We start from the raw sequence: 13,425 nt of genomic DNA, 5'->3' as shown, positions 1-13,425 counted from the left end.
ACAAAATTCACCAAGACATTAAAATAAAACACCAATGGGCAGTCTTGGATGTTCCATCCAATTGTTGCTTTAGTTCTTTTTTCCACAGGATTGTTCAAGAGGATAAAAAAAAAAAGTCAATTCTACTCCTGCCAGTTTTATCCTAAGTAGATTTGGCATTGTAAAGCTAACACACCCTGAACATTTTTTTTTCGTTCAGGTCCCTGTGGGCTGGTGCCTGACATTTGTGTTAAAAATGACATTACTCAATTGGTCAAATGTTCGAACATTATCTACCTTTTGGATATAATAAGAAAATACTGGAAATCTCAACACCGTGTAACATATAAAGAATAATAATCATAGGCAGATAATTATTTTCTGAAAAGGATGTAATGAAACCATTATTTTAAATTACATGGCAAGTGTGGTTATTTTGATATTTTTAATTGATCCATCTCTAGCTAGTAATAAAGACTATAATAACTGTATTAGAGGTTACTTATATTATCATATATTGTAGAAGGTCAATTGATGGTGAATCAGACACAGAACAATGTCCCCATTAAAGTGATTTCATGGATATTTTCATCTCCTGGCCATATGGATTTGGAATTAAGTTAGGGATTTTTTTTAAAGAAGGAAGTGAACAGATGAATGATAACTATTTTATTACTCAACATAGCTTGTGTTTGTGGAAGACAAAGTTCATCAAGTTTTTTTAAAGAAAAACACGAGCGTGCCAAATGTAATTTGTTGAGGGCTCGAGAATTGTGAAATTATCCCTAACTGAAGTTTGTCATTTCTGCAGGTAATCGCTCTAGCAGATGCAGTAGAGGAAAACCAAGGCAGTCTGTTCCAGTCATTCACCAAGCTGAAAAGTGCCACCCATTTGGTGATTCTGCTCTTGGGGCTGTGGCAGAAGCTTAGCACCGACCAGATTGCTATTCTGGAAGCAGCATTTCTGCCGCTGCAACAGGACACTCAAGAATTGGTAAGGACCCATGACTCTGCAATGGGAACAGCCATCATTATTGAACAGATTGTGGTTTTAGGCAGATATCGCACATATGTTGTGTTTTCTAAGGTATCTGATGGAGACTTTTCTTTAAAACCCAGATCCTGTTTTCCTTTTCTTTAAATCATAATAAAAATGTCAAATAAAGGCCCCTTTTTTTTCCTAGAGCTATTTTAAAAATAGGTATATAGTCCATTTTTATGTGGTATTCAGTCTATTTTTTATGTGCTCTTCAATCACTTAGAAGCCAGGGAAATAGTCATTTGACTGCCTGAGTGATGGCAGTAAACCTTCATATTAGCTAATCCTTTCCTTTTCCACCAGAGAAAACAGTTCAGCCATTTTAATTTGCTCAGTGTTCTTAAATTTAAGTGTCACTTCAGGGGTTAGGGAGAACTAAGATAGCCTTCCCAAATGACAGGAATATTTTGTTACATTTATATAGTTCTTAATACGTAGTGTATAAACTTTTTTGCTCTTGACCCTTTAAATTGGCAGTTTAGAACCAAAGGGGGGAAAGATGAGGGTTCCTATTTGGAGTTTTTGGTGAAAGGTCATATGAATAAAAACAGCTCAGATCCCTCGAATTGTAGAGGTTGTATGACTACCAGGTGTCATCATGGGGGAACTTTCTGCATGCTTTTATTTACAAAGAAATAATATACTCCTTGGAAATTAGAGACTCTTGGACTTACTTTTTGTATTGGAGTAAGCCATATCATGAAACAAGTCATTTCAAACATAGCCACGAGAACACAGAACTAAAAATAATAGGGCTAAAACTAACATTTCTGAGTACTTACTAGGTAGGCACCAGGTGATATTTTAAGTGTTCCACAAAGATTGTCTTATTTAATCTTAAACATGGCCCTAGAAGGTTGTTAAGGTACTATTTTCATCTACATTTAATATATGAGAAAATTTAAGCATTGAGAGTTAGGTACCTTTTGGAAACTAGTGGGTATAGAGCTAGGGTTTGGGCCCAGGTCTGGCTGCTTTCAAAGCACATGCGTTTTGTTTGTTTGTTTGGTTGGTTGGTTGTTTTTTTTTTTTTTTTTCCAATACGCTGTATTTTAGCAAACAAAGTCATGAATAAGATTTTGAAAATCACAGGCTTTTTCTGTTGAATGTAATTTTCTACAATTGGATCAAAGGATTGTCAGATGAAAAAAAAATCAAGCTATATTTTATATCCTAAACAAAATACTAATAAATAAATTGGAAAAAATTTAGAGTATACCATTTTTTTAGATTCATAAAATGAAATTACTGCTAAAATTGATCTTTGAGAAGCCAGAAATGTGAACATTGTAATAACAGAAAACAAAGAATACAGTTAGGGTTGTATTAGTAAGAATGATAGCTATGAACTCAGATTTAGTAGTTAGAAAGACTTGGGTGGCCTCAGTTCCTGGTTCCACCACTCACTGATAAAGTCCTTCTGGTCAGGTTTTCTAGCTGTTCTAACTCTCTATTTCTGTGGTTCCAAGATGGAAACAATAATAGGACCTACCCAAGTTGAATAAGAATTAAATGAGATAATGGAATAGAGTAAATTATAACTTACTCATTTTTATATTCTCAGCATTTGGCACAATGCCCGACCATAGCACAGTCAATATTTGTTAGATGAGTGACTGGAGAAAGGGTGAAAGCTAACAAGAGGTAACTTGGCAGAACAGATGTAGTAGATATAATCTGGAGCATGAGGAAGCAGGGCAGGGCCAGCTGTATACTTTACAGAGCCCAGAGCAAAATGAAAATGTGGATCCCTTATTCAAAAAAGTAGAAAAATACCCAACATGTTGTTGAAACAGGTTCTAAAACAAAGCTTTTTTTCTTTCTGCAGTCTCATCATGGTGGTTTTATTTGCTATTTTATGCTATTCTAAATAAGAAAAATAAAAAATTGAAGTTGTTAACATGAATTTTACCATGAATCTTTATAATGTGCAATGCCAGTATTAATACAAACATAAGAGCATTGAACCCATATGCAGAATCACCAAAATTATATAATTCATATTTTGTAGCTCACACATGCATATGTATTTTGTTCCTACAGAACTGTGAATCACTGCACAAAATTAACTGCTTTTACTTCCCTTCTTGATATGCACACATCTACCAACACTCTCTACCTTCAGCTTACTGATGACTGAGCAAGGAAATAAAGGGAAGAAAGTGTTACTATATTTCCCTTTCCTTCTGTTACCATTTTCAGTGTAAGTAATGGGATAATACAGGGAAGTAACAGGAGTATAATGGACTTCATTAGTCGTTCCTGTTTCTTTGAATCTATTTGCTGCCTTTCTTTCAAAATAAGTTTTGGTGCAAATGAAATGCCTTAATGGGTTGTTAGTGCCCCCACTTAATCCGTCTACACATAACATGCCCTCCTTACACTTGCTTTGAGTCTCCCTGCCTCCCGCTCATTCTGGGGCCATAGAATTCTAAGCTTATGGGGCAGAAAGGGAAAAGGAATGTGTACTGCACGTGTCTTCCCTTCTCACACATCACTGTTCCATCAGACATCACTTACAGAACACAAGTGCAATATAAAATTATTAAGAATTTCAGGGGTGACTGGGTGGCTCAGTTGTTAAGCATCTGACTTTGGCTCAGGTGAAGATCTCACAGTTCAGGTCATGATCTCACAGTTCATGAGGTCGAGTCCCACACCGGATGAGCTCCAGCCCTGCTTTGGGTGAACACAAGCCCCACTTTGGGTGAGCTCCGCTTTTCTCTCTTTCTCTCTCTTCCTGTTGCTCACTAGCACCTTCTCTCTCTCTCAAAAAAAAAAAAAAATTCAAGATGGCGATGGCAAAACATTAAATCACACATGAGGCCCTTCTGAGCATGGGGCCCTGTGTGACCACACAGCTCAAATGCTCCTGAAGGTGGCCATGAAGTGTGGTTAGACCCAGAGGAAGAATTTCTTCGAAATAAAGGTTCTCAAATATAGGGATTGAGTCTCCAGAGAGATTATGGAATTTCCGACTCTAGAGAACTTTAAAAACAGCCTCCTTCTGGCTGGGGGTAGTATGTTCATCCCTATAAGCAGGTGAATGGACTAGGCATCTTCTCAAAGCTCCTTTCTGTCCTGCCACTGTGTTCTCTGTTGCCTCATCTCCCAAAATATGTAGGGGAAAATTCTTTCAACTTTCTTCTGAATTTGGCGAGATTAGAAGGTGTGTATACTCGTTATGTCTATTGAAGCCATTAATGAGACAGGACATTTGATAAAAACATAACTTGGAGAAGAACGAATCCAAAAAGACATTTTAATACTGCTTGTTATGCTCTTCATCTTTAATTAGGTTGTGGTATTCACTTTGGACTTATACTGTTGAGACAGCTTATATATCTTGAGAAAAAAGGAATCCTTTTTCATTCTTTAAGACGTACGCATGCAGTATGTGGTTTTGACATGCTAGTTCACAATCCCCTACATTATGCCTTTAGACCTCACAAATAAATGTTATGTGATGGGTGTCCCACTGAGATGTGAAAATGAAATATGCAAACCTGAAATAACTTGGAAGGAGGGTAAGACAGGGAAGAAAGGAGTCTCTGACCAGAATGTTGAAAATATATCCCATATTGAAGTTATTATGATACCACAAAAATCTGAATGTAATTTAGACGGTTTGGTTGGAAGTGGATGTCAGAGTACATGTGTGAGGGGGAGAACTTCAGACATGTGGACAGCATTTTCAGAAGAGACTCTCAGTTCAAGGTCAGATGTCCCCACAAGTATTGAGAGGTGGAAGAAAGTGCTCAGAAGATGTTTTATTTATGTTCCACATAGCACTGCACAATGGTTTGCTTTATTGTTATTTAGATGCCATGTGTCACAAAGGCAGGCTAAATGCCATAGTTCACTCTGGAATATTTTCTAACTGGCATCAGGTTCACAAAGCAAATATATTTAGAATTTATTATTCCTAATGAAAAGTAATGTTCTTCACACTATTTTATCGGTATTCTTTTAAAATGCCGTCTCGTTTGGATCAGAATTCATCATTGTTTTCTTTGATCTGTTTCTTAAATGCTTTTCTATTTTTGTCGTTTCTCATTACTATTTGGGGGCAAATAAATGCTGGTATTGCAGACTATTATGTATGACTTTTTCAAGGTGCTGAAAGTTATATGTGCCAAGTGTGTTTTTGTAGGGATACTTCCCTTCATTTTAAGAAAAGCATTAACTGTTCTATTTGGCATCTCCAAAAAGAGCTTAAACTCAGTTGCATCAGTAGATTTGACAGTAAATGTAGTATTGTCCCTACCATCTTCCTGTGAGGCAGAAGTTTTGCCCCAAATAATGTGTTCTATCAGTGTACCTGAGGGGGCAATTCTAAAACAAACTGTTTTCTTACTTTTCAGTTTAGGGGTTGAGGATTTCAGAGTATTTGCAATGCAGAATTTAAACATACATCTTTCATCTACGTGAAGTTCTATAAAAATACCATCTCTACTTAGGTCACTGAGGGCTGTGTAATGGTTTGAGTCCAAGAGAGTGATTTTTTTTTAATTTTATTTTTTAATATTTTTAACATTTTTATTATTGAGAGACAGAGAGAGACAGCATGAGCACGGGAAGGGCAGAGAGAGAGAGAGGGAGTCACAGAATCTGAAGGAAGCGCCAGGCTCCAAGCTGTCAGCACAGAACCCAATGCGTGGCTTGAACTCATAAACCATGAGATCATGACCTGAGCCAAAGTCAGACACTTAACCGACTGATCCACCCAGGCGCCCCCGAGGGAATGTTTAATTGTGATAGCACATACACATCTCTCATCATGTTATGCAAAAGCCAAAAACTGCAAAACTCCACATACCTCAGGATTGGCTTAAAATCTTTTCGTCCAGTCATTTTTGCATTCAGTGATTATTTCTTAAGTACCAACTATATTTCAAGCAGTGTTCTAGGTTCTTAGCATATTTCAGTAAACAAAACAGACTTGGATCCCATTCTCTTTGGATTTACTTCAACACTCTGAGCAAACATATTCGTGTCATAGGCAGCCATAAACTGGCTGTCTGATCTGGTAACCACTTGCCATATGTGACTATTTAAATTGATATTTGAATACGGTAAAATAAAATTAAAATTTCATTTCCTCAATTTCACTAGCTATATTTCAACCACTCAGCGGCCACATTGGAAAGTTCAAATATAGAACATTCCCAGGGGTGACTGGTTGGCTCAATCAGTTAAGCATTCTACTTTTGATTTTGGCTCAGGTCATGATCTCACAGTGTGAGTTTGAGCCCCGCATTGAGCTCTGCATTGACAGTGTGGAGCCTGCTTGGGATTCTCTCCTTCTTTCTCTGCCCCTCCCCCATTCTGTCTTTCTTTCTCAAAGTAAATAAATAAACTTAAAGGAAAAAGAACGTTTCCTTCATTGCAGTACTTTCTATTACATAGTACTCTCCATCATTAAAGGAGAAAGGGTTTTATCAATGGGGTTAAACAACTTGAGCACATTTTAGCCAATTAATGAAAGTAGGGTAGGACACTGACATTAAGTTAGGCCATGGTGTTTGCTTCAGCCCTTATTTCTGGTATTCCGGCATCATCAGCCTGGTCACGTGCAATAACCAGACTTTTCTCTAGGGAGATCAATGCATCTACATAAAAGGGAGGCAATAAGCTGGCACAAGTGCTGCTACTCCCCTTTCACATGACCTTGGTAGACATTATAATCATCACAAATTCCTTCTTGTTGAGCCTGAACATGACCTCAGAATCCCTTTGAATACAGCATTTGAAGTAGTCACTATCACTTGCAGTTGGTATATCTATTGATCCTCTTTGCCCTTCTTGAACTCTGCACAGATCTGCTTATCTTTTTCTTAGCAAACAGCTTCGATGGCTAAGATTCTTTAAGATGAAGTCTAGAAGATGCCAAGAAGGCAAGTAGGAACAATATTGTTATTTCCAAATGGGCTTTACCAGGCTTCTGCTCTAAATGTTCATTTATGTTCCAACCGACTCCAGAGGAATCCCTATGGAAAAAAAGCAACAGAGCACTGGTTTGGAGACCTAATTATACACGTCTTAGATTCGGAAGGAATATTGGCACATTGCGTAGTATTTTGCCTTACTTTTTCTTTTCTTTCCAAGTGCATTTAATATCTTTAGTAGATACTATCTACTATTTGAAAAAGAAAAGCTTTATTGTGTTCTTAAAAGTTTGCAGTTACCTTCCCTAGCAGGGAACTTCCAGGTCCCCTGAGAAAGTTAAGGTGGAAATTTACATCAGTGGGGGAAGGAGATTTGGACCTTCAGCCTTACTTTTTGATTGATTATTCCTTTTACAAGCTGATATGGAAAGGGAAACTTATTTTTAACATGTTCAACATGGTTCATGTGAGAAAACAGATGTTTATAATAGGAAATCCTATTGTGTGGAGGGACTTATCAAACCTCACTTACAAGACTTGAAGGCTTCTACGTCACAGGTCAGATTTGATGTAAGGGCCATTGTACCTCCTGTCTGGATTGAGTGATGACTGAGATGGCTAATCATTGCTGTTATTAATGACCTTTTCTTAAAAGGCAAACAGAAGGGAGAAGTCTGGTGTCAGTATCAAGTCTGCCTTTAAGACTGTTGAAGTATCATCACAATTATAAATGTCTATGGGAACATAGTGGAGAAAGTAAGTATTTTGGTAATTCCCTTGATCTTGGCCAACAAGATGAACATAAAAGGATTAGTTTCATGTTCACAATGGCCGCATACTCTGTGTTGTTGCCAGTTACATGCAACTGGTGTTATGCAGTGGTATAGTTTTCTACTTCACCAGTGTGGAGTAATGCATATCTCAGAGCCCTTCTGATGACTTGCTTGCTGTTTTAAAAATTGAAATACATGAGAATAGGAGCCAAGTAGAATACAGTATACAAGTGGTGATGTGTAATCTTTTAAACTTCCTCTAAGTATATCAAATACGAAACAGTAATTTAATGGATACCTTTAATATTATGTTATGCATTCAAGAGTAGAGAGACTAAATAAATGAACAAAGAATTGATTAATTGAAGCCTCACTCTCACTATATGCCATCCCAAAACGTTTGTGAAGCAAGGTATGGTTTAAATATAAATGACTAAATAAGTAAAATTCACACACCCATAGTGAGGAAAATAATTATCATCATTCTCATAACACCCACTGATTTGATTCTTGGCTAGAAGTATATTTATAGTAATGTAATTTCCTTAAAATACCTTTACCCAACTTAGTTTGTGTCTACTAATTTTAAAGAGATGATCTTGACATGTCTGGGACATTACACTCTTTTAGAAATGTACATGTGGAAATTGTGGACTCTTTCCTCTAAAATCAGCACTCCCTGTGTACTGTAACCACACACAGACCTGGGCCAGGTTCAGTCTCAGTCACTCTGGACTGCTGCTGTTCATTTCGAAATGTTCCTCAGAAACCCCTTTGGCTTGCGTCCTTGTTACTCTACCTGGCTTTCTGTGGTGGCATTTGTAGTAGCTTTTCTCCTCGTGTCTCTGCTTTGGTACGCCCTGCACATCACTGCTAGACTCAGCCCTGTGCTCTGTCGTCACACATCTGCTTACATACTTTATGTGGCTCTCTGCTCCTAGGTCAGTTTGGACTCCAGTGCCAGACATTCGGAACTTTCAGTCACTTGGCACCATCCTATATTCTTTCTAAAATTCAGTTTCTGTGACTCCCCAGCTTTCCTGCTTCATTCTGGGAAATCTGACTTACCATGGGTACAAAACTTCTTTCCAGCATGTCAGGGCTAAAAGTGCTTTTTTCTTCACCTAACACAGTGTCCTCTGTTTACCCCTCTATCCACCCTCATTAAGAAGCAGATCAATTCTCATTCCCTCCTTATTTATTCTGGCGTACATTCTCTTGTGAATTTCACTCGGGGGTATGACATAATTTAGCTCTCATTATGTATTCTGAAATTGTCAATGTGTTTGACATGTATTCTAATGAATGTAGGGACAGATTCTTCTACATCCCCACAGAATTAAAGCTTAAATTAAGCATATAGCTGGATATAAATATTTAGGGATTGCTTGATAGCCCATTTATTGTCATACTGTTCCACACATTTACAGATTCTTCTACAACAACTATATACTTTTATTAGAAAAGGAAGCATTCTTCTTCTATTTTGCACCACCCCCTTTTTTGCAAGCAACTTCAAATATTTTGGGGTTTTGCAAGACTGAAACTTGAACACTCCTGTATGGATGGTAAAAGATGTAGATAAATTGATAGCCAGACCACTACATATGTATTTATTTATACATATATTCATTCATACGTCCTATAATTTAAACCAGTAAACACAAAATTTTTTCATCTTACCAGTGATGAATATATGCAAATGAAGACATTAGGTATACCTCATATTGATTTAGCCAAATTTAGTAATAAATAGTGCTGACAGATGTGTAATAAACTTGACATACCCATCTATTTCTACTATAGGTTTTCCAGAGGGTCCTCTAGTAAAAGGTAGGTCATAAAATGAATCTAACACTTGGTACCACTAATCCAAGTTAATGGACCGAAAGCAGTAAACTAAAATCCATTTGGTTTATTTTTATAATTATGAAATGCTGAAAGCCACCTAAATGCTAATAGACGGACAATACAAACTGTGGTCTGTCAGTTGAATAGAATATTATGTCACAGTAGGGTTCAGAGCTTTTTTTTTTTTGGAGCAAATACTTAACTAGCTCTACGTCCTTAAGCAAATTATGGAACTCTCTAAGCATTGGTTTCCTTATCTTTATAGTGGTGAGCTAGATATGACCCCAAGGACTGGCTCTAATTTGAAGAGATTTGAGAATGGCTATTTGGATTTTATTTCAGCTTGCTTTCACTTCATAATCCTACTGAACCAGTAAACTAATTGTACAGAGGAAGAACATGAGATTAAGAAAAGGAGTGAACTTGGCTCTCCAGTGCCTTTCTCAGGAAGGCATGCCCAGAGTTTGATGGAAAACACAGTTTGCGCAGAGTGAGGAATCTGCCAGTTCAGAGGTGTTTAGAACCAGAGGCTCACTGTCTTTCACACAGTTAGTTTGGGAGAAGGGCCACGTCAGTGGCTGAGGAGTTGTTCACATGGAATTTCTTTTTTCACTGCAGGTATATCCTTTCCTGTACTCTATTCTTTTTATTGCGTAATCTGGCCTTCATTAAGCTTGGCTGTGGCCTACTACAAATGATTTACTGAAACACAATAAACATTGAATGAAAAAATACATATAACAAGGTTTTTCTTCCTCAAGAAGACATATCCAAATTCTATTTTTTTTTTACACAAAGTAACTGAAAATTACCTTGCTTGTTTGGTCTCAGTGAAGTAGACCACATATTGAGCCTCCCTTGGGTGTCTTCATTTTCAGCTTCAGGGCTTTGATGTTTAGTTGTATATTTCATCTGGAAGACCGAAATGCTACTACTGTTAGTACTACCCCTACTCCTACCGCTGCTACGACTACGACTACAAGTTAAGAGGTGCTAAACCATGTTTTAAAAAATTACATTACATATGTGACCCCATTTGGGAACTTTTGTCAAAGGTGTGCAAGCATTAGGAGGATACCCTTTGTATACCTCTCAAGAGTCCTGTGAGGACTGATTGAGATAATGTACATGAAATGCCAAATGTGGGATTAGGCATATGACAATCGTCCAGTGGCTTTCAAAATAAGGTGCTGTAAGTTACAGCATTATTTCATGGGCCACTTAGGAAAAAAAACACCTGTCAATTAAACTATGACATAGTGGTTTTTTTCTTCTTTTAGCCTGTTTTTTTCAGAACACTTAGGGGTCACTTAAGGTTTTTACTAAGTATTGAAGGAACTCCTTTAGACTGATTTAGACATACAGTTTATCATATATTGCTCTCATGTCTGAAGAAGAAGATACAAACAACATAAATTGGTTAAGGTGTTCCTGAAACTTCTCCACCTTTGAAATTTGATTCTCTTAACTCATCTTTCAGCTATCCATGTCATTGCTACCCATGTTTTTCCACACAGCATTGTCCTGTGTGCCATGTGTGTGACCTGTGTGCCACAAAGAGCTCTGTTGATGCAACATTTAAGAGCAGGCCACTGTTGCCTTCCTGATTTTCTTCTGAGCCTCTGATATCCATTTTATTTTTTAATTTTTAATTTTAGACAGAAAGAGTGTATTTGCACACACACGAATGTAGGAGGGGCAGAGAAGGAGAGATAGAGAGAGAATCCCAAGCAGGCTCCAGGATGACTGAGTCACCCAGGTTCCCCCTGATATCTGTTTTATTATTTTTTTAAATTTTATTTTATTTTAATTAATTTATTTCTAGGAGAGAGAGAGAGAGAGCATGAGCAGGGAAGGGTCAGAGAGAGAGGGAGTCACAGACTGAAACAGGCTCCAGGCTCTGAGCTGGCAGTCAGCACAGAGCCCGACGCGTGGCTCAAACCCAGGAACCACGAGATCATGACCTAAGCGAAAGTCGGACGCTTAACCGACTAAGCCACCCAGGCGCCCCCCCGATATCCACTTTAAACACTTTCCTTTTCGACTAAGCTCAAAGCTTTATTCCCTAACCCCCCTCCCCCCAGTTGAATCCTGTGTTACTGGAAGTGAAGCATCTTCCATCCAGAGTTAGCAGGAAATTTTAGGCAAATTGATGTTTATCGCTTAAATAGTAGTTCTGTATGATACATTAATTAATCAGACCACATCTATTCCAGGGATTTGGTAATTTCTCCTATTTCAGTTAAATTGCTCAGCATAGGTTTCTAATGTGAGTGCATGTATCTTGGTAACAAGGCATAACACATTTCTTCTATCTGTAGCTTCTTGTCTTACATCCTGCAAAGCACTTAGCTTTTTGCTTTTCCAAAAAAAAAATATATGAATTGTTGTCATTCTTCTGTCACGAATATATGCTTCACTGATTTCAAATTTATACTTCCAACTTCCCTATTCCAACTCTTTTATTCAGTGATTCAGTGTAATATTTTAAAAGACAGGGGTACTGGGATGGTTCATTCGATTAAGCATCTGACTCTTGATTTTGGCTCAGGTCATGATCTCATGGTAGTGAGATCGAGCCCCAGCATTGGGCTCAATGCTTGGGATTCTCCCCCTCCCTCTCCCTCTGCCCCTCCCCTGCTCTTGCTCTCTCTCTCTCTCTCTTTTTTTTAATGGCAATCAGTTCTATATGAGAGTCTGAGCATTGTATTTATGTTAGTTGAAATGATAATAAAAGAACAGTTGGAACAAAGGCTGTGTGTGCACACACAGGCACTGACAGCAGTAGCATAGCATGACTGAAGCCTAGAAGCTGGCAGTTGTTAGATAAGATACTTCCCTATGTCAGAGATGTTAACATGTGTGGGAAAAAACTTCTAGAATTGATGGAATGTAATTGTAAGAACAGAGTAAAAGAATTATAATTTTAGTCATTATTTATTAAGAGGGAATTTGTGAGTAGTTTGAGTTGAGGACAGGAAGTTATTTGAAAAAGGCAAGACCTTGGTTTTCCATCTTGAAGCAGGCATCCCTGACCAGAAGCAGATTTCACATAAATCGGAAAAAATCTTAACAGTTGCTACCTTTTGAAGAGAAAGCCACGAATAAGCTGTGAAAAGTAGATGATTCAGTACCTATTTCTATCACTTTTAATCTGAGGGGTTGTGTAACATGGTTATAAAATATGAGTGTAAATTTCCCTGATGTGTCATTTATAAGAACTGCAGGAACCCAGATCTTCTCTCCCACTACAGTGAATAAGAATATGCAGATGAAATCACTAATATTGTTAGCAGGAATATGCTTCACTTTCTGCATTTAGAGTAGCAAGACTTTCTACTCTCCTGGAAAGAAAATCTAATTTCTGTGGTTTAATGACAGTGGTTAGTTGCTTTCTAACCCATTTGTTCTAAATTCAAGGTTATAAATATTTCAATATAGTTTCTAGCAATTTCAGAACCAAGTCCTATAGGCTTCACTAATTACAGGATTTCCCTGTTTTGTAGAGCAAAAAGGAGAGAAATCACACCCGTGCGTGCGCGCGAGCAGACACACACATACACACACACACACACACACACACACACACACACACACACACAGGTCTGCCTTCCACAATTCAAAATAATAAAATTAACCTTTATTGAGCATTATTATGTATTATGTATTGACCCAAGGACGCTACATATGCTACCCCATTTAATCCTGTGTGTCTTTGAAGTAGGGGGTTGTAGCAGATGCTGTGTGTTATCTGCCCATTTCTCTTCACCTCCCACCATTCCTGAAAGCTTCTGCCTTCTGAACATCTGCAGTTTTTTTTGCCTGTGGGCTCTTCCTGTTTGGCTGAGGCTCTATGGCCTCTGTGTTCAATCAAGGACTAATAGAAATGGGGATA

At 37.8% G+C, this 13,425-nt stretch overlaps 1 protein-coding gene across 2 annotated transcripts in view; it reads left to right on the top strand.

Moving 5' to 3' along the window:
* Positions 1-13,425, top strand: part of BBS9 (Bardet-Biedl syndrome 9) — a 450,363-nt gene that overhangs the window by 362,092 nt on the left and 74,846 nt on the right. For both annotated transcript variants that reach the window (XM_077775407.1, XM_077775408.1), the window contains exon 20: positions 791-973. In XM_077775407.1, the coding sequence (XP_077631533.1) occupies positions 791-973 (183 nt within the window). The remainder of the gene's footprint in view (positions 1-790; positions 974-13,425) is intronic.

The sequence above is a fragment of the Crocuta crocuta genome, unplaced genomic scaffold (genome assembly GCF_008692635.1).
Source record: "Crocuta crocuta isolate KB4526 unplaced genomic scaffold, BGI_CrCroc_1.0 scaffold197, whole genome shotgun sequence".
Classification (NCBI taxonomy): Eukaryota; Metazoa; Chordata; class Mammalia; order Carnivora; family Hyaenidae; genus Crocuta; species Crocuta crocuta.
The sequence above is the reverse complement of the archived record's forward strand: the minus strand, read 5'-3'. Positions and strand labels throughout refer to the sequence as shown.